General features: G+C 35.1%; 2 protein-coding genes and 1 pseudogene across 2 annotated transcripts; 1 reads left to right on the top strand and 2 right to left on the bottom strand.

The window, feature by feature from the left end:
* Window positions 1–39: 39 nt before the first annotated feature.
* Window positions 40–987, top strand: LOC105071009 (olfactory receptor 5B2-like). Its single transcript, XM_010957600.2, has one exon. The coding sequence runs from the start codon at window positions 40–42 to the stop codon at window positions 985–987; it is 948 nt and encodes a 315-aa protein (XP_010955902.2).
* A 5,537-nt stretch (window positions 988–6,524) lies between these two features.
* Window positions 6,525–7,478, bottom strand: LOC105070999 (olfactory receptor 5B2-like; annotated as a pseudogene).
* A 12,206-nt stretch (window positions 7,479–19,684) lies between these two features.
* LOC105070970 (olfactory receptor 5B12-like) lies at window positions 19,685–20,632 on the bottom strand. The gene has a single exon (XM_010957541.2). It carries the CDS (start codon window positions 20,627–20,629, stop codon window positions 19,685–19,687), a length of 945 nt encoding a protein of 314 aa, XP_010955843.1. The 5' UTR covers window positions 20,630–20,632.
* Window positions 20,633–23,217: the final 2,585 nt, after the last annotated feature.

Genomic DNA, 23,217 nt, shown 5'->3' with positions numbered 1-23,217 from the left:
TATTACTATAGAGTACCTTGTGATTTCCAAACAACATCCATGGAGAACAATACAGAGGTGACTCAGTTCATCCTCCTTGGACTAACCAACGCTCCAGAACTGCAGGTCCCCCTGTTTATCACGTTTACTGTCATTTACCTCATCAATGTGATTGGAAACCTGGGGATGATCATTTTGATTCTCATGGACTCTTATCTCCACATCCCCATGTACTTTTTCCTTAGTAACCTGTCTCTGGTGGACTTCTGTTACTCCTCAACGGTCACTCCAAAGGTGATGGCGGGGCTCCTCCTAAGAGACAAGGTCATCTCCTACAATGCGTGCGCTGCTCAAATGTTCTTTTTTGTAGCCCTGGCTACTGTGGAAAATTTCCTCTTGGCCTCAATGGCTTATGACCGCTTTGCAGCTGTGTGTAAACCCCTACATTACACCACCACCATGACAACAAGTATGTGTGCTTGTCTGGCCACAGGCTCCTACATCTGTGGTTTCCTAAATGCCTCGGTCCACATTAGGAACACATTCAGTCTCTCTTTCTGTATGTCCAACCTAGTCCATCACTTTTTCTGCGATGTTCCAGCAGTCATGGCTCTCTCTTGCTCTGATAGGTATATTAGTGAGCTGATTCTTCTTGTTGTGGCAAGTTTCAACATCTTCTTCGCTCTCCTGGTTATCTTGACTTCCTACCTGTTCATATTTATAGCCATCTTGAGGATGCGCTCATCTCAGGGACACCAAAAGGCTTTGTCCACCTGTTCTTCCCACCTCGTTACAGTCTCCGTCTTCTATGGGACAATCATCTTTATGTACTTACAGCCCAACTCCAGTCATTCCACGGACACAGACAAAATCGCATCTGTGTTCTATACAATGGTCATCCCCATGCTGAACCCCCTGGTGTATAGTTTAAGAAACAAGGAGGTGAAAAATGCATTCAGGAAGGTAGTTGAGAAGACAAAATTGTCACTTCACCATTTGAAGTTGTAGGATCCAAAATGACCTAGTTTCATTTCTCCCAGATTTTTAACATGATAAGGCCCACCCTGCACCAAAATTAATGAGATAATGCCATTTCTCTTTCAAAAGTCTATCTTTTTTCAAGAGAAAAAAAATATGATGTCCAAATGTGTGATATCTGAATGAGGATGTCCAAAGGGGACTTCAAGTTTTTTAGTGCCTTGCTTGTAATAAACCTTATTTATTATATTTAAGTTATTCATATGTTCATATTTACTCTACCATATGGAAATGCAAGGATATATGTAAAACATTGGAAACACAAGCCCAGGAGTAGAAGCATGTGTAAGAATCTCATTAAATACACACACACACTCACACACACACACACACACACAGCAGTTAGAAATCTGTCAAAGTAGTTGGAAAGAGTATGGCTAATTTTTAATAAAAAGTTAAAATAATTTATGTTCAGAATATAAATGTATGTCTGACATTGTTTCTCTAGTTGAAAAATTATTTCAAGAATCCAAACTGAAGAAAAACGTGATATGGATTTTTAAAATAAAGATATATGTTTTTGTTAGCAGATTTTATTCAGAGCTACACATGTACAACATTTGAAAGGAATGAATAGTTCTGTGTTCAGTAAATCATTTGGTAGAAATGGTATGGACATAGGATAATTTTGAAAAACAAGAAGGCCAGAGTACAAGAAAGGATGATTGATTAATAATAAGAAAACTTTCTGATTTTTCTGTATATGATGACCTTTCTCTTACATTTTGAAAAAGGTACACTGAGTAATAACAATTTTATATGTTTTTCCTCTCTGGAAACACCATGACATGGCTAATGCCACTTACTTGAGGATACTTCGGTTTTAGATGAGCTACATCATGACTTACCACTCCGCTACTTTTTCACTCCACTTTGTTCACACTGATTTCTTGCTATTCCTGGACAACTCCAAGTGTGTTTCTTCCACAAGGTCTTTGTACTTGTTGTTACCAATGTTCAGAAAGCTCCCTCGCTTCCATCAGGTCTTTGCCCAAATGTTATCGTATCATAGTCACACACACCCTCACGGACACCATTCCTTCCTTTTTTTTTTTTTTTGATGTATAGTTGATTGATGATATTATCTAAGCTTATAATTGTTGCTTATTTATTTTATACATAGTGGTTTGTGTTTCTTAATCCCATACCCGTGTTTCCCCCTCCTCTCTTTTCTCTCCCCACTAGTAACCATTAGTTTGTTCTCTTTATCTGTGAGTCTGTTCCTGTTTTGTTATATATCTTCACTTGCTTTTTTTATTTAGATTCCACATATAAATGATAATGTAGAGTATTTGTCTTCATCTGTCTGAGTTATTTCACTAAGCATAATACTCTATAGATCCATCCATGTTACCGAAAATGGCAGTATTTCATTCTTTTTATGGCTAATATTCCATTGTGTATGTGTGTGTGTGTGTGTGTGTGTATACACCACACCTTCTTAAGCCAACCTTCTGTTGATGGGCACTTGGGTTGCTTCCATGTCTTCGCTCTTGTAAATAGTGCTGCTGTGAACATGGAGCACATGTATATTTTCCAATTAGTGTTGCAGCAGTGTGTAAACCCATTTGTTTATTTCTGCTTTGATTTCTATTGCTGTGGTAGACTTCTCTAGAATATTGCTAAGATTTTTGTCAGAGAATGTTTTGCTTGTGTTTTCTTCTAGGAGGTTTATGGTGTCTTGTCTTATGTTTAAGTCTTTAAGCCATTTTGAGTTTATTTTTGTGTATGGTGTGAGGGAGTGTTCTAACTTCATGGAGCTGTCTAACTTTCCCAACACCTCTTGCTGAAGAGGCTGTCTTTTCCCCATTGTATATTCTTGCTTCCTTTGTCAAAGGTTAATTGGCTGTAAGTTTGTGGGTTTATTTTAGGGTTTTCTATTTTGTTCCATTGATCCATATGTCTGTTTTGTGCCAATACAGCACTGCTTTGATTATTGTAGCTTTGTAGCATTATCTGAAGTCTGGAAAGGTTATTCCTCCAGCTTTGTTCTTTTTCTTCAGTATTGCTTTGGTGATTCTGAGTCTTTTGTGATATCATATAAATTTTAGGATTATTTGTTCTAGCTCTGTGAAAAATGTCTTGGGTAATTTTATAGGGATTGCATTAAATCTGTAGATTGCTTTGGGTAGTATAGCCATTTTAACAATGTTAATTATATATATATATATATATATATATATATATATATTTATATTATTATATAAATTATATTTATATATATATAAATATAAAATTATATATGTTCCATTACATGTGTGTGTGTGTGTGTGTGTGTGTGTGTGTGTGTGTGTGTGTAATACTAGTCATCCCTAAAAAAGAATAAAATAATGTCATCTGCAGCCATGTGGATAAGTCTACAGATCGCCATACTAAGTGAAGTAAGCCAGAAAGAGAAAGACAAATACCATATGATATCACTTACATGTGGAATCTTTAAAAATGACACAAGTGAACTTATTTTCTAAACCTAAACAGACTTACAGACAGAAAACAAAATTGTGGTTATCAGTGGGGACAGGGGGAGGTGGAGGATATGCTGGGAGTCTGGGATTTGTAGGCACTAACTAGGTACTAATATATATAAAATACATAAGTGACAAAGTCCTACTGTATAGCACAAAGAACTATATTCACTACCTCATAATAGCTTATAATAAAAGAGAATATGAAAAAGAATATATATATATGTATAACTGAATCACTATGCAATACATCAGAAATTAACACAACATTGTAAACTGACTATACTTCAAGAAAATAATTTGAAGAAAAGAGTTCCCTTCTATGAAAGAGAAGAATGGAGATACACTGGTCAGCTTTGAAATCTTGCTGACTTAGCATTTTGAAGGCACCTCAGTCTTGGTGATGGAAGATAGTCCTTTATTCAGAGCCTGATTTTTCTCTCTGGGGAAAACTCCGTTTTCCATTATTTTCCTTAGTCCCTGGTCTACCTATGTGTTACCAATGTATAGGATACTGGAACAGAAAAAGGATATTAGAGGAAAAACTAGTGAAATCAGAATAAAGTATGGGATTCAGTTAGCAGCAACATGTGACTATGGGATTCTTTGTATTGACACAAGTACCAAGGCAATATAAGACAATAACACCAGGGTAAACCGGGAAAGGAGTATGTGGGAACTCATTATTTTTGCACCTTTTCTGTAAATCTAAAAATAATCTAAAAGCTTTTATTAAAAAAATATTAAATGGCTCTAGAAGAACATATATCACTATCATCATAGACTTATAGCCAGAAGGGAATGCTTGTATTACAGCACTCTGCCCACACTATGTCCACATGACCATCTTAGCACATCCATCCAAGAGCAGTCTAACAAATACTGAGAGTATGAACGCCTCTAAGTATATAGAGGCAGAAAAGGGAACATCAGTGCAAATTCTTATCGACAGCTTTATTATGGAATTGAGCTCCCTTGAGGATCAAAATAAAATATATAAACATTACTCTACCTGGATATTAAATTTAGATTGTTTATTATTGACAAGTATTATTATGTTTACATTATATATGGTATTTAGAATCACAGGAATTAACTGCATTACCAGTGTGTGTGAAGTAGTTTTCCAAACTGAGCAGAATTATGCTTTAAAATAGTTTCATACTTTATGAAATAAAATCTATTTGATGGGCTACTCATCAATGAGAAACCATTCCTAAGGAATGATTGCAAAATTTTCAGATAACTATTGTGTCTATAAATGGGGATTGAAAGCACTGAGTGAGAATGTATTCAAAAATATTTCAGCAAAACAAAACACCATTCATGCCTCTTGAAATGCTAATTCTACATACAAGGTTTATTTTATGAAAGATGAATTATAAATATCCATGATTCAAATATTTAGTGTATTTATATGATTGAACTAAAAGCTTTATTCATTTATTTAACAAATATTTATTTAAATCTCTTATGATCCAGAATTATGAACAAAGTGGATAAATCTACTGCTCACATGCAGTTTATGTTCTTATTTGAATATATATAATAAATAGGTAAACAAATATAAAAATTAAGAAGTATGAAGCAGGGTGAGAAGAAAATGTCAGTAAGGAACATATATTTTATAAAGGTGACCATGGAATACTTCTATGATGGGATAGGATAATAATTCTATGATAGAGAAACAAAAAGAGTAAGGAAACATTCCAGGCAGAGGGAACAGCAAGTGCAAAGGCCCTGAGACATGCTTGGACATGTCAAGGAAGAGCAAGAAAGTCAGTATAAACAAAGTGGGATGAATGAGTGAGAATGTGATAGGGATTTTGTAGCTCAACTAAATTATCAACGAATGAGTAGCATTAACCATTTAACACCATTACCAACTAAAAATCAGCACTTGTCATCTGCCTCTACAAGGATTAAATCAGGAACCACTGCAGCTGCTGACCGCCAACACACCCTGAAAGGAGCTCTGGGAAAACTGGTGGAACAGGCCTTCAGAGAGTTAGATATTTTCAGGAGAAGATTTTATGCACCCAAATTCTTGCATCTCCTCCTATCTGGACAAGCACTAAAATCACTGAGAGTGATATCTGCTCCTTGTGACTAGCAGCAAGCCTCTGCCTAAACTTGTTCTTGCTTGCATGTAACTGTCTTCACTAAAATCATGTAATACTGACGTTCCCTCCTACTTCTTTGGAGCAGTTGCTCAGAGCTGTTGAAAATGCTGTCTCCCAGGCAATAGTCCTCATTTTGTGCTAAATAAAACTTAACGCACACTCTCATATTGTGCTTTTTTTTTAAGTTGACAATATTTATAGAAAGAAAATTTTATCATATTTTTATTATCAGTGCATTTTTTTTATAAAATGTGAAGTACTGATAGTCATATTTTGATAAATCAGAAAACGCCTTTATTATCTCACTTCTTTTGTGTACTCTTACTCTGCTTTTTTTTCCTTTTTGAAAATTATCCTGTGAATGTGTTTATATCAAGTAACTCAGGAAAGACAGAAATATCAATTCATTTAAAAATTATATTTATGTAGCTGTGGAAAAATTGTGCCTAAAAAGTACTTAGATTTATTAAAAAAAAAAACTTGTATTACTTTTTTTTCTGAGTTTAGGACTAATAACAGATTTTTCATTAAAGAAATAAATAAGCTTAGACATAAAAAATACATATATATCCTTATAGCCAATTGATTATTTTACATTCATTTTTCCCCCCCAAACCAGCCATACTCCATTTATTTCTTTAACAAATTTCCTACTTCTGTTTGTATGTGCAAGCATGGGACACGAGCATGCACTTCTAACCCTAGGCTTGTGTATGCTCCTGTTTTGCATGTATATTGTCATTAACATGTGGTAGAAAGATGCATGCTAACTAACATTGTGTTCAGTTTCTATGAGACCTCTGAGATTGTATAATGGGGGGAGTATTACCTCAAGAAAGTAGGTGGGCCTTAACTTGTGAGTCACTGAGCAAAGAATGTCATACAGAGATGAAACTAACTTATTGTGGAAGCTACATTATTAAAAGGTTAATCTTAGAGACAATTTTGCCTTCTCAACAACCTTCTTGTATGCACTTTTGACCTCCTTGTTCCTCAGGCTGTAGACCATGGGGTTCACCATGGGAATGACCATGGTATAGAACACGGATGCCATTTTGTCTGTGTCCATGGAATGGCTTGAGCTGGGCTGTAAGTACATGAAGATGACTGTCCCATAGAAGATGGAGACGGCAGTGAGGTGGGAAGCACAGGTGGACAAAGCCTTGTGGAGTCCTCGACCTGAATCTATTTTCAGAATGGTGATAAATATGAACAGGTAGGAAATAAAGAGAACCATGAGAGCAAAAACCACATGGAAGGTACTGATATAAATAAGATCCAACTCACTGATATGTTTATCCTAGCAAGAAAGACTCATGACAGCTGGAGCGTCACAGAAAAAGTGATGGACCACATTGGACCTACAGAAAGAGAGCCTGAAGGTATCTCCAACATTTACAGAGGCGTTCAGAACACCACAAGTGTAGGAGCCTACGGCAAGACAAGCACACATATTTTTCGTCATGGTGGTGGTGTAATGTAGGGGTTTACACACTGCTGCGTAGCGGTCATATGCCATTGATGCCAAGAGGTAACTTTCTGCAGTGGCAAAGACTGCAAAAAAGAATATCTGAGCAGCACATGCATTGTAGGAGATGACCCTATTTCCTGTAAGGAATCCCATCATCACATTGGGTGTGATTGCTGAGGAGTAACCAAAGTCCACCAGAGAGAAATTACTAAGGAAAAAGTACATAGGAGTGTGAAGATGAGAGTCCAACAGTATCAACATGATCATCCCCAGATTTCCAGCTAGAGTGATGAGGTAGATGAGGGTAAATATTATAAAGAGTGGGATCTGCAGTTCTGGAGCATCAGTAAGTCCTAGAAGGATGAACTCAGTCACCTCTGTATTGTTCTCCATGGACGTCATTTAGGAATCACAAGATGCCCTGTGGCAATCAGAAGGAAGGAACAGAGTATTAAGTGGAAAGAGGGTACAGTAAAATTGGAATGTATAAATCCTCTGTGGATTATTTCAATTACAACGATAATTTGTTCTCCAGACCTAAAGCACACACATAACAAAAAATTGATAAATAAATTATCTGTAGTGTTATATATAGTGGAAATTGAGGGATTTCCTGGATTACTCACTTAATTTTGTATGTGAGAAACTGAGGTGCAGAAAGAGGTAATGACTTGTCCACAGTCACACATCTGGTGTGACTCCATCTTCCAAATCATATCTACTGAGCCTAGAAATAGTTTACCCCTGTATAGAGCTCATATTCCAGGATCTGTGTATCTCAGATTCAATCCTGTTATCTGTAGTAGTTAGGTTCTGTAAAGTCACAGCAAACAGTGAATTCCTGATGCTTACTTTCTAGCAAAAATACACAAACAGGTTCCTACAAGCCTCCGGTCACATCGTCATCAACCAATCAATCCAAAATCTTGTTTATGAGTATTTCTCTTTAAAGACACCCTTTTTAATACATATTGTTGATTCATTGAACTCATGGCCAACAGCACTATAACTCATGCCTGAATGAAGCTAATGTAACACATATTTTCTCCTTAAGGCATATCACAGCTTTCCTGAGCTCAGGAACATTGGATGGCACTTCAGAACTTACACTCAAGGGCTGTTTAAATAGGAAAATCACTGGCAAAAAGCAAAAAATATGAAAAACTGACACTATATAGACTGCATAAAAGACACAATTACAGTTTGAGAACTGAAGCAAGAAGGCAGATCAATTGCCTTGTTCAACCTCAGCTGGAAATGTACGCATCAGGCAATGCATACTTTTCACCACTCTTCACCTATCCCTAAATGATCATAAGAGCACTGTGAATATTTACTTTAGGACTACAAATAAATTTTAGATATATGAAAATTTGCAAATATGAAATCTGTGAATATGAGAATTGACTCTCTATATATTCATTTAATTCTCTCAACAGTGCCATGAGATTAATTAGTCATTGCCCTCATTTATTTTATGAGATAACAGACTCAAAATGGTTGAGCAATTAGTTCTAATTTACACAAGTACTAACTGGCAAAATCAAGCTTTGTTCCTGGGCAGCCTACTTCCCAATTCCAGTGATGTTAACTAAAATTTGAATTGAATTGAATTAATTCAATTCACATTTAAAAATTAAGTTCACTGGGGCAAGCTTAATATTAACTATTAGGAGTAGTGAGATGACTAGTATATATCCTTAGATTTGGGACTTACAAGGGAGTAACAGAGGCATCTATGTGAAGTAGATGCAGTGAGCTAACCAGCAAAGGCAATTCTGAAGAGAAAGTAATGCATTGAGTGTTAGAACTCAAGCTCTGGGAAGAGATAAATATGTACTCTGAAAGTACCCTACCATTTACTATCTGGGAGACACTATCCAAACCAAAGGTTTCTGAGCCTCCTATTTTTCATCTCTAAAGACAGAGGTGTTCCATGAAGGGGCAATTGTAAGAGTTAATAAAATAACACGTGAAAAAATGGTAAGTACAAGCCTGCTGAATATTAGCTCTAAATATTAGGGTGAAATGATGGATTCTACCTTGGTTTGGTAAAGGTGGGAAGCAATATCCAGGTCCTTAGGTTATGGATTAGTTTGAAGTGTGATAGTCTCACTCCTTGATTCATCTTTCCTCACACACTATGTCCATTCTGATCTTCTGATCCCTCCAGTGGGTCTCACTCTGTCTTTCCTTTGACTGTATCATTGGATGTACCAGCCATGTGCTCAATTTCTTCCTTGAGATCCATATTTTACCTCAGGTTGAAACAATTTTCTTTTGCTTTAAACTTTTCTCATGACTGTCACCCATAAGCTGGATCACAAAAATCTAGGGTTGAAATTTTATGCCCCTGGGTTTTACTTTAGCTTTCAGATCTACTTCTTTGGTGCGCTCCATGTTGTAATTTTGTTTGTTTGTTTGAACTTGAAGCTGATGTCACAGCTTCCATTAATTGGTAACCACTCTTCTTCCCCTTCACAACTTCACCTCTCATGCCTAGTAACTAAAGACGTTTGTATTTGCTCACCCTTGACAAACATAACTTTTCTTAGCATATACTATTGTCTATAATCTCTACTAAAGAGCATTTCATATATATAAGTATGTGTATATATTTCATTTTATCTTCCTGACTGTAAGTTAGGTAGTATAATATTTACACTAGGCTTATGAAGATAAGCATTTATAAAAATAACTTATGAGTTGACAAGAATAACTTTATAAGTTATATTGTCCTATATCTTTATCCTGCAATGTTATAAGGTACAGAGTATTATTATCCACATTTTTTTTTGTAAGGAAACTAAGGATTTGAGAGGTTAGGTGACTTCATAAAAGTCCACATCTAGCAAGAAATATACTCAAGATTCAAATCCAGGTCAGACAGATTTTAAAGCCTATGTCCTTAGCCACCACTCTTTTAGCTTTTCTAGGTGTGTTAGTGATATATGAATGATATTACCAAACCAGAGCATAATCTGTCCTATGATTTGAGGAGTTTATTTTATTTTATTTTGTTGTTGCTGTTGTTTGTTCTCATCCTCTTTAGGAAAGCAACATGATGTTTAAGTATCACAAAACTCCCCATCAATGCACATTTTTAGCATTTAGTGACCAGTTCCACACTGACAAAAATATTGAAAACATCCATTACTTTGTGAAAATATCTTGTAGTAGACATAGCATTCCTACTGTTTTGACATGAATTACACATCTCGCTATAAATGTCTAGGGAAATATAGACGCTTACCTTGCTCCTTGACAAAAAGGGAGAGGCAACCATGAGTTGTGAGTCTGGTACCAGAAAATCAAAATCCTACAGGATAAGCTCTCCCAAGGACTGGTAAGAGGATTTTAAGGTCTCTGAGGCACGAAAATATGGAGGAAAGATCATCAACACGATGCTAGGAAGCCTCGGTTCCAGTCCTGCATCTCCCATGTATTCTTTATGACCCCTTGGAAGAGTCGTTTTCCTCTGTCAAGCTCAGTTTAGTTGTGAAACTAAAATTTAAAAATTACCTCTCCTATACACCTCACAGAATTTTGTCTGTGAATAGCAAACTGAAAGAAGATCTATAAAACAATTTGGTAAAGTGGTTATCATTTTATCTGAATCAGTATAATTCTTATCTTGGAGTATTTTCCTTGGCTGTGGCTGCAGGCTCTAAGCAAATCCTGTTTGGAGGAAAATCGGCATGTGACCTAGGAAATATTAGCAGTCAGATGAATAAACAAATGAACAAAAGGGGTTCTGCACACAGACTGGTCCCTCTAAGATGATGTTAAATGGAGTAATCTGAAGACTTCAAAGTCTAATGAACAGGAGCCAGGAGGAAGTTATAGGGACACACAGTTGTCAGAGGAATAGGCCCACTATGAGAACATCCACGACTCTTCATCTCATTTATTTAGTGAAGAAGTAATTAAACTGTCTGTGGGGAGTTGAAATGCCTGTTAACTGCACAGCCCATTTGCGTTACTTGACTTTTTTTTTCATTTTCTAATTAAGATGTAATTTACATATAGTTATATCCACACTTTTTAATGTATAGTTCTAACAGTTTACACAAATGTATGTGGCCATATAACCACCACCACATCATGATATAAATCAGTGCTATCAACCCGTCAAATTTCCTCTTCTCTTTTGTAATTGACCCCTCCTTCCACCTCCTCACAACCACTGATCTGTCTGCAGTTCTTATAGTTTGGGCTTCCTTAGAATGTCATAAAAAATAATTATACAGTAGGTTGTCTTTTGAGTCTGGCTTCTTTCCCTTAGCATAATGCACTTGAAATTTATGGAGTTGTGTAGTTGTTCTGTAATTGGTTCCTGTTTACTGCTGAGAGGTATTCTGTGTATCCAGTGTAGAATGTTTATCAAGTCTACAATTGAGAGAAAATTGGATTGTTTCCAGTTTTTAGCTAATACAAATGAAGCTTCTGTAGACATTCACATTCAGAATTTTATGAGAGCATATGTTTATATTTCGCTTGGGTAAATTGTTAGGAATGAGATTTCTGGGTCATATGATACTGTCAACCTGTTTTCCAAAATGGTGCACTATTTTGCATTCTTGCCAACAATGTATGAATGTTCTGATTGCTGATTGCTTCACATCCTTGGCAGTATTTGGTATTTACAGTGTTTTTTTTTGTATTAGTTATCTAATAGGTTTGGAGTGTATCTATTTGTTTTATTTTTCATTTCTCTAATGACTAATGATGTTGAGCATTTTTCCATGTGCTATTTACTAGTCCTATTATCTTCTTTTGTGAAATGTCTGTTTAAATCTTTTGCCCATTTTTATTGTATTTGTTTTGCTATTATTGCAATTTGAGAATACTTTATGTATTCCAAAATACAAGCTCTTTACTAATAAGGACTGATATGTGATTTGCAAATACTTTCTTCTAGTCCGTGACTTGTCTTTTTGTGTTTTTGACAAGTATTCCAACTATATCAGTTGAAAATACTTTCTCTTAAAAATTGGCTTTGCAAAATTGTCAAGTATCAACTGATCATATCAGTATTGTTGGTAAATTTCTGGAATCTCTATTTGGTTCCAGTAATGTTTAATCTAATACAACTATCCTTGGTCCACTACCACACTACTTGACTATTGTAGTTTAATGGTGAATTTGGAATAGTGGGATGTGAGTGCTCCAAATTTGTTGTTCTTCAAAATTATTTTGGTTATTCTAGTTTGTTTGACTTCCTATGTAAATTTTACAATAAGCTTGACAATTTGTACAAAAATTCTTTCTGTGATTAGATTAAACTTCTGTTGATCAGATTTGGGAAAACAGATATTAACGTTATTTAGTCTTCCAATCCATTAACATGGTAAATTTCTCCATTTAACATATTTGAGTTTTTAATCAATGTTTTATAGTTTTCAGCACATCTTGCACATATATTGTAAGATTTATACCTAAGTACTTCATGTTGTTGTCACTATTGCAAATGGTACGGTTTTAAAATTTCAGTTTCTGGAAGGGAGGGCATAGTTCAAGTGGTAGAGCGTGTGCTTAGCATGAGCAAGGTCCTGGGTTCAATCCCCAGTACCTCCTCTAAAAATAAATAAATAAGTAAACCTAACGACCTCCCCACTCAAAAAAAATACAATAAAATAAATTTTAAAAATAAAAATATTTAAAAATTTCAATTTCTAATTGTTTATTGATATTATATGGAATTATGAGTATTTTTGTCTATTGACTTTTGTTTCTTGAGAACTTGCTAAACTCATTAGTTTGTCACCTTCTTTGAGATTTTATAAGTAGAAAGTCATATTTTCTCTGAATTGTGAGAATTTTACTTATTCCTTTCCAACCGATATGTTTTTTATTTCTTTTGATCTCCTTACTATATGGACATCTATCATGATGTTGCATAGAAGTGGTTGGAGGAGACATCCTTGCTTATTTCTAATTTTAGGGAAAAAGCATTCAGTCTTTCATCATAAAGTGTGAAGCTAGCTGTAAGTGTCCCTTGGGTGTCTTTTATCATGTTTGGGATGTTTCACTATTAATACTTTGCTGAGATTTTTTTTTATCATGAATAACTGTTGAATTTTGTCAAAGGCTTTTTCTGCATTTATTGAGATGAGTATATGGTTTTAGCTTAGTAATACCATATTATTTCACTTATATGTAGAACATAAAAAACAAACAAACAAAACAAGTGAACAAACCAAAGCAAACCAAACCAAAACACATAGTTACAGAGAACAGAATAGTGGTTACCAGAGGGGAAGCAGCAGGAGGGGGAGGGCAAAGCTGATAAAGTGAATCAACTATATGGTAAATGGAAGGAAAATAAATTTTGATGGTAAGCCTGCTGTAGTGTATATGGATGCAGTAATATAATATTATATACATGAAACTTATACAATGTTATGAACCAGTGTTACCTCTAAAATAAATTTAAAAAATTAAACAAAATATACAAACCAAAAAACACAATATCCTAATGTAGTCTATCAATTCTCAACCCCACTTGCAATTAATTTGCAATCCCACTTGGTCATGACTTATTAATCATTCTATATATTGTTGGATTTGATCATACACAATGATGCAAAGATAGTTCTACATAAACAAATCTATTAATGTGATATATCACACTAAGAGAATGAAGGATAAAAACCACATGATCATCTGAATAGATGTAAAAAAATAATTTGACAAAATTCAACATCTTCTCATGATAAAAACTTTCAACAAATTAGGTATAAAATGAATGTACTTCAACATAATAAAGACTATATACAACACACACACAACTATATCATGCTCAGCAGTGAAAAATTGAAAGTTTCCTTTAAGATCAGGATCAAGGCAAGAATGCCCACTCTCATCACTTTATTCAATATAGTAACAGAAATCCTAGCCAGAGCAATTAGACAAGGGGAAAAAAAAAAGATATCCAACTTAGAAAGAAAGAAATAAAAATAAAACTGTCTCTGTTTCCATATGACATGATTTTATGTTTAGAAAACACTATACTTCAAAAAACATTTAGCACTAATTAACAAATTCAGTAAAGTTGCAGAATACTAAATCAACATACAAAAATCAGTTGTGTTTCTAAGCATGAACAATGAATCATGTGAAAATAAAATTAATAAAGCAATCTCATTTATAATAGCATCAAAATGAATAAATAATTAGAAACAAATGACTTAAGGAAGTTAAAAATCTATACAAATAATAAAACTAAAAAAATTAAAATAATTGAATAACACACAACTAAATAAAAGGATATTCTATGTTTGTGGATTGGAAGAATAAAAATTGTTAAAATGGCCATACTACTCAAAGTGATCTACAGAGTCACTATAATTCCCACCAGAATTCCAATGGTAATTTTCAAAGAAATAGAAAAAAATTCTAAAATTCATATAGCATCACAAGAACCCTGAATAGCCAAGGCAATGTTAACCAAGAATAATAAAGCTGATGGCATCACACTTCCTGATTTTAAAACCTATTGAAAAGCTGTAATAATCAAAATAGTGTGATATTGCCACAAAAATAGGTAGGTAGGTAGATAGATAGAAAGATAGATAGATAGATAGATAGATAGATAGATAGATAGATAGATAGATAGATAGATATAGACAGACAGACATCTCTCAATGCAACAGAATAGAGAGCCTAGAGATAAGTTCACAAATTTATTGTCAACTGACCTTCATTCAACAAAGATGCTAAGAACACACAATGAAGAAAGGATAGCCTCTTAAACAAAATTGTGGGAAAACTTGATATCCACACACGTGAGAATAAAACTGGATCCTTATCACATACAAAAATGAACTCAAAATGGATTGAAGACTTAAATGTAAGACCTGAAATTGTAAAACTACTAGGAGAAAACAGAAAAAAAAACTTCTTGACACTGATCTGGGCAATGAGTTTTTGGATATGATCCCCAAAGCACAGGCAGCAAAAGCAAAAATAGCTAAGTGGGACTATATCAAATGAAAAAGCTCTTTCATAGCAAAAGGAAAAGCAACAGAGTGATAATCTACAGAATGGTAAAAAATATTTACAAAGCCAACATCTGATGAAGGGTTAATCTTGAAAATAGATTTTAAAAACTCCTACAACTCAATAGCAAGAAAACAAATAACTTGATTTAAAAATGGGCAGAGGGAAGTAAATAGATATTTTCCAAAAGGAGGCCTACAAAGAATAACAGCTTCATTTTGCCTGCATTAACCCATCCCCCAAGCCAGCATTGCTTGGGGTGCTAAGAGGGAGCTGCCCAGCTAGAAAGAGTTACCTACTGTGAAAAGGAGAGTAGGGCAAGCAACTAGCTTCCCACAGCATACTTCCGGCTACCACCACTGCTTGCCCAAGTTCCTAGCCATTGGACCTAGAGGTTGTGCTGAGGATTCGAACAACTGAGTAATTTCTGCAGGTCTCCTGCAGTACTCATCATGGATCATGCATTTGTGGATGTTGTGGATCCTAGCAGCCAGAGCTGAGCTGTCACCACATCCCCAAGACCCAGAGCCACCACACGCCCCCACATTTGCTGCTGTGTACCACTAGACCCGGGGGTCACAGCATGGTCTCGCATTCACCTGCAGGAATTGGAGTAAGATGTTTCCTTACTGAAGAAAGCTGGTAAAGTTTGGGGTAAGTAACTGGTACTTCAAATGCATAGACATCTATGCAAGGGAATTCCTTTAAAGCTGTATCAATGGCTTTCTCAGCAGAAACTTTGCAAGCCAGGAGAATAGGATAATATACTCAAGAAAAATACTGACAGCCAATAATATTTTACCCAGAAAGATTGACCTTTAGAAGTAAAGGTGAGACAAGACTTTCAAAATCTAAAGGAGTTAATCACCACTAGGTCTGCATTACAAGAAGAAAAAATTGAAATAGTGAATTTAAAAATAGAAAAGATCAATAAAACTAAGAATTGCTTTTTTGAAAAGATAAAATTGACAAGCCTTCAGCTAGACTTACTAAGAAAAATAGAGGACTCAAGTAAAATTGTAAGTTAAAGGGAAGACATTACACCTGATATCACAGAAATACAAAGGATCGTTAAGAGACTACTATGAACAGCTACACACCAACAAATTGGAACCTAGGAGAAATGATAAAATCCCTAGAAACATACAACTTACTAACTCTGAATCATTAACAAATAGAAAATCTGAAAAGACCTAAAAGAGGAAATTGAATCAAAATCAAAGGCCTCCCCATACAGAAAAGCCCAGGCTCAGATGGCTTCATGGGTGAATTCTGCAAAACATTTTTAAAAGAACTAATACCAATTCTTCTCAAATTTTAACAGAAATTTGAAGAGGAGGGAACACTCCCAAACTCATATCATGAGGCCAGCATTACCCTGATACAAAAGCCAGATAGGGAAAGGACAATAAAATAAAAGTACAGGCCAATATCCCTGATGAACATAGATGCAAATATTCTCAACAAAATACTAACAAGCCAAATTCAAGAGCACATTAAAAGCACTGGAAACCATAATCAAGTGGGATTTAGCCCTGGCATGCAAAATAATTCAACATATGTAGAGCAATAAATGTGATACACCACATTAGTAGAATGAAAGACAAAAAAAATCATCTTTAATAAACACAGAAAAATCATTTGACATATTCAACTTTTTATGCTAAAAATGATCAGCAAATCAGATCTAGAAGGAACATGCTTCAACATAATAAAGGCCATATATGACAAGCCAACAGCTAGCATCATACCCAACAGTGAAAAGTTCGATAGGTTTCCCTCTAAAAACAAGAGGTGCCACTCTCACCACTTCTATTCAACATACTACTAGATACACCAGCCAGAGCAATTAGACAAGAAAAATAAATAATATGCATCCAATCAGAAAAGAAGTAAATGTGTCATTATTTTCAGATGGTATGAACTTATACACAGAAAATCCAACTCTGTTTTGCGGCTCAATAGACACTCTCAGCCCCAGTTTCCTCCAGAAGTTCCTGGTTGTGGCCCAGCCTAATCCTACATAGCCCAGACCCAGTGATCAGTCCCAGGGAGCCTGGATGCTGGTTGAGTGGCAAACATATATATGCATTCAATGAAATATTATTCAGTCATAATAAATAAGGAAATCCTGCCATTTCTGACAATATGAATGGACCTGGAAGGCCTTAAGCTAAGTGAAATAAATCAGACAGAGAAAGACAAATGCTGCATGGTCTCACTTAGATGTGGAATCTAAAAACACTGAATTCATGGAAATAGAGTAGAATGGTGGTTGCCAGGATCTGAGTGGTGAGGGAAATGGGGAGATGTTGGTCAAAGGATAAGAACTTTCAATTATAAGATGAATAAATTCCAAAGAGGTAGTGTACAGGATGGTGACTGCAGTGAACAATATTGTGATGTATACTTGAAAGTTGCTATGACAGGAGAGTTTTAACATTCTCAACATAACAACAAAATGGTAATGATGTGAGTTGAAAAACAAACTAAACTAACGTTGTTGTACTAAATATTTCAGAATATACGTACGTATCAAATCATCACATTGTACACCTTAAACTCACACAATTTTATATGTAAATTATATCCCCATAATGCTGTGGGGAAAGGGGAAGGAAATGAAAACTGAAATTGAAAACATTCTTCCTCTGCTGTTTTGTTTTTCAGTTCTAGTATTTCCACTTGTTTCTTATAAGTGTTCATTCCTTTGTTAAAACCACCAGTCTGACTCTCATGTTTTCCAACTTTTCCACTAAAATCTTTAACATATTAATCAGATTTATTTTGTATCCTTTCTCTGATAGTTTCAATGTCTCTGTCATATCGTATTTGATTCTGTTGATTGTTTTGTCTCTCAGCAATGTAGTATCTCTTTGTATTCCTTGTAATAGTTTCTGAAAGTCAATGTTGTATATAAAACAATAACGCTTGTGGTAAACAGATTTTTATGCCTCAAAATAGGCCTCCAATTTTGTTGCTGTTGTTCAGCTAGAACATTACTGTGGACGGCTGAGTCAATCTAGTTACAAGTCAAACTAGATTTGGATCTTGTTTCTATAGTTACTGTGAGTGAACCACATATGAAGAGGCTTCATATACTTCTGGCATGACCATGTTTTAGGATGGAAGCTGGTTTACAGCAAGATATTTCTCAATCTCTGCTCCCCTTCCCTCAGTTTTAAATCTTTCCTTTACACTTGAACCTTAGAAAGGGTCTCCATAGTCTTGGCCCTCTCCTAGCAGTAGGCTGTTTACTTACCACTCAGTGTTTGTCAGCATGGTTTTGAACAGGACAGCATCTTTTCTGCTGTTCTGATACAGCCTTCATCCTACACAGAAGCTCCATCCTGGTCTCAGAGATGGGCCCCTTTTCAGGGATCCTGCTTACTAGCAGAACTTTAACAGTCTTATCCCAGGACATAAGTGAATAAAATAAATAAAATCTAAAATTCACTAAAGTGGGTCAGTAGCAGATTTAAGCTTGCAGAAGAAAAAAATAAATGAACCTTAAGATAGATCAGTTGAGAATATCCAGCCTGAGGAACAGAAATAAAAAAGAATGAAGAAAACTAAAATGTCTGAGAACAGCAGGATACTCCAAAAGTACTAACATAATGGGAGTCCCAAAAACACAGAAAGAAAGGGGCAGAAAGAATTTTGAAGAAATAATGGCCCCAAACTTTGCAAATCTGAGGAAAAGAATGGACATATATTTAGATTCAAACATTTTAACATAGTGAGAATCAAAATGTTAGTGCTTTTGGACATTAATGAATTCATAGCATTTGTATGCAGATAAGATATGAATACTATTATAATTCTTGGGGCTTAAATTTTTAAATTTAAATGTTAAATTTTTATTTTATATATTTAATTCATTAACTATAACTTTATCATCCTTTTCCCCATATTGCTGTGTGTTGTCTCTATTTAAAATGTTACATAAAGATTATTTTTAGATATGAAAATTTGTCTAGAAAAATAAATGCGCATATAAAGGCATGCATTTTTTAAAAACAAGAATAAATAAAGAATCAATAAATCTACACTCAAGGAACTTTGGACATATTTTCATAAAACCTATTGTTTTAAAATATAAAATCTATTGCTTTTTCCTATGGAAAAAGAGCAAGTGAAACATAATTTTTAAAACCAACTATATATATATATATGTTTCCAGACACTAAAATAATTATTTTTAATTCTACTATAACAAGAGACCTATCTCATATATGTCTTAACTAACTTCCCCTTCTGTAGGTTTGTTGGTTTCATGAGTTTCTCCTGAATGATGGATATGTGTGTGTGTGTGTGTGTGTGTGTGTGTATGCTAATACACACATGTGAATGCACATGTTCATGTGGGAGTGTGGGTGAACATGTTTATTAAGATGAATTTAAAAAATAAGAGTCCCATGTTTATGGGTGATTCTTCTTAACCTACTATTCCTAGCTGTCATGTTGTGTTTAGATTTTGCTTTGTAGACTTAGTCAATGGCTGGGAAACTGCTATGAAAATTAGAAATATGTGAGCTAGACAGGGAAATATTTTCCCCAGATAGATCTGAGGTGGATAAACCTGCCTTCTTGTAGATTTAATATAATTAAAATATGAATCCCATAGAAGACTTTGCCTTCCCCACTGCCTTCTTAAAGGCACTCTTGACCTCTTTGTTCCTCAGGCTGTAGACCAGTGGATTCAGCATGGGGATGACCATGGCATAGAACACAGATGCCACCTTGTCTGTGTCCATGGAATGGCTGGAGCTGGGCAGTAAGTACATGAAGGTGACTGTCCCGTAGAAGATGGAGACGGCAGTGAGGTGGGAAACACAGGTGGAAAAGGCCTTCTGGCGGCCTTCAGATGAGCGCATCCTCAGAATGGTGATAAATATAAACAGATAGGAGATCAAGATGACCAGGACAGCAAAGAGGGCATTGGAACCCACCACAAAAAAAATAACCATCTCACTGATGTAGTTGTCTGAGCATGACACAGCCAGGAGAGATGGAGCATCACAGAAAAAGTGATCAACCACATTGGACCTACAGAAGGAGAGCCTGAAAATGTTCCCGGTGTGGATGGAGGCATTCAGGAAACCACAGATGTAGGGGCCTATGACCAGACGTGCACACACATTAGTCGTCATGGTGGTGCTGTAATGCAGGGGTTGGCACACTGCTGCATAGCGATCATAAGCCATGGAGACCAAGAGGAAACTTTCTGCAGTGATAAAAGCTACAAAGAAGAAGAACTGAGTGACACAAGCATCATAGGAGATGCTTTTGTCTCCTGTGAGGAATCCTGCCATCACCTTGGGAGTGACGGCTGAGGAGTAACCAAAGTCCATCAGAGAGAGGTGACTGAGGAAAAAGTACATGGGAGTGTGGAGACGAGAGTCCAGCAGAATCAACTGGATCATCCCCAGGTTCCCAACCAGAGTGATGAGGTAGATGAGACAGAAGATGATGAAGAGGGGAATCTGCAGTTTGGGATCATCCGATAACCCCACAAGAATGAACTCGGTCACCTTTGTACGGTTTCCCATAGAGATCAATTGGAATCGTGTGGCTGCCCTGTACCAATGAGAAAAATAGTATCAGATGATAAATGGAGGGAAGACTCTACTGAAATCCACCAGTATCTTTACTCTGTGCCTTATTTCAGTATCATAATAACATGTTTCCAAGAGTCTTTAGATCTAAAACATGGCTATGACAATAAAATGCTATTTTAAATGACTGATCAATCATAGACTATTCCAGGTAAAAGGATTTAGGGATAATGCATTCAATCTCCTAACTCAATAGAAAACTGAATTAAGATAAAGAGAAGAACAGAAAGGATTTAAGAAATATCATCAGATTAGTTGCTAACCCAAGAAACTTAGATACCCAAGTCAAAGTTTACCAAAGAATGACAAGTTATTCTTTATACTACGCTAGAATAGCTTAATAAAATAATGTGAAATTATATTAATTTTACTTCAACTGACCTTTTTTGTCTTTTTCATTGTGTCAAGAATAGCTGTATATGATAGCAAAAGAAAGTTAAATAAAACATCTTAAAACAACAATGAGGTGTCACCTCACACCTGTCAGAATGGCTATCATCAAAAAGTCTATGAATAACAAATGTTGGACTGGATGTGGAGAAAAGGGAACCCTTGTACACTCTTGGTGGGAATGTAAATTGGTGCAGTCACTATAGAAAACAGTATGGAAATTCCTTAAAAAGCTAAAAATAGAATTACAATATGATTCAGCAATTCTACTCCTGGGTATATATCTGAACAAAAACACTAATTGGAAAAGATACATGCATCTTAATGTTCAGAGCAGCACTGTTTACGATAGCCAGACATGGAAGCAGCCCAAGTGCTCATCAACAGATGGACAGATGAAGATGTAGTGTACACACACATAAACATATGTACACACATAAACATACGTACACACACATACACACACACACACAGTGGAATATTACTCAGTCATACAAAATGAAATACAGTCATTTGCAGCAACATGGATAGACCTAGAGAATACTGCACTTAGTGAAATAAGTCAGATGGAGAAATGCAAATAGATATCACTTATATATGGAATCTAAAAAATAATACAAACAAATATATATAGGAAAACAGAAACAGACTCACAGATACAGAAAAGAAACTAGTGGTTACCAAAGGGGAGAGGAAAGAGAAGAGGAGTAAATTAAGGATATGGGAATAAGAGATACAAACTTCTATGTATAAAATAGATTAGAAACAAGGATATATTGTATAGCACAGGGAATTATAGCCATTATCTTGTAATAACTTTTAATGGAATATAATCTGTAAAAATACTGAATCACTATGTGCTACACCGGAAACTAACATAATATTGTAAATCAGCTATACTTCAATTAAAAAATTCTTGTAAAAAACCATGTCCTTAGCCTAAAATGGTCTCAGTATAGTACAGAACACAGAAAGTGTAATTTACCAAATAGTGGTTAAACTGAAATTAATGTACAAAGTATAAAACATCTATAAAATGATAGCTTTTAATTTTTATTACATTAATACAGTTATTAACTTTTACATTCAGATGTCCTTGATCTGGATTCGTGTTGAAGCTATGTCAAAAGATGCAAATCCCACATCTATCATGTATATAATCAGTGAACATTACTCAGCCATCATGTTTCTGATCAAATTGGGTTGATAATCCAAACTGGAACTATATAAGTTCTTAGATATGATTTGGACAGAAAGTTTGATCTATCAGGTATTAGAGAGGTGGTTAATATAAGATGGAGCTTCCAGATAAGGGTGAAATTAAAGGTTTGATAACATCACACATACCACTTCCTTTCCCCCCAAATTTCTTCAACTCTCCTATCTTTCATATACCCTCCTTCAATTTTTCACATAAGATTTCTCCCTGTGTATACGATGGTCATTCCATCTGTGCCAACTTAGAATACAGAGTCACCTTGGGCTTTAACTAATGTGTTAATATTGGGCCTGTTTCCCCACATATAAAATGAGGATAATAACATTTTCTGGCACTTGACTAGCATTCAATAAATGCATCAGTTCTTGGAAAATTCAAGGTGCTGGTGAGATTTCCTTTTGTCCCATTAGCCTTCAGTTTTCAGAACCTGAAAGACCTTGGATTCAGCCATCACATATAAAAACAATACAAATTTTGACACATTGTCACTGACTTTATGAACTATAAAAGGACATTTTTTGAAGCCTACATAAAATCCTATTATGTAATGTCCATTTTTTTTTTACAAATCAAGAAAATTTCCAAATTGGGGTCTTAAAAATTTATCTATTTAAAAATTTTAGCTAAATAATTTAGAGATCAAAAATTCTTAAGAGTAATTCCTACTGTAGCAATTAGATATTTGATCCAGTGATGTATTTCATTCAATAATTTTTGTTGTGTCTATTATAAGTAAAACATTGCTGTAACTATTGGAAATAAAAGGAAAAACAAGAATTTCTATTTTGGAAATGGAAGCAGATAATGAATAGAAAAAACATAGAGTATGTGTGGAAATTTTTTAAAAAGCTAAATTGGAGATAGGAAGGTTATAGCTAGGTGGGCATAATTTTAAATATAGTGATCTGGGGAG

Source organism: Camelus bactrianus, chromosome 10, assembly GCF_048773025.1.
Source record: "Camelus bactrianus isolate YW-2024 breed Bactrian camel chromosome 10, ASM4877302v1, whole genome shotgun sequence".
NCBI lineage: Eukaryota > Metazoa > Chordata > Mammalia > Artiodactyla > Camelidae > Camelus > Camelus bactrianus.
Note: the sequence above shows the minus strand (reverse complement) of the source record. Positions and strands in the feature narration are given on the sequence as shown.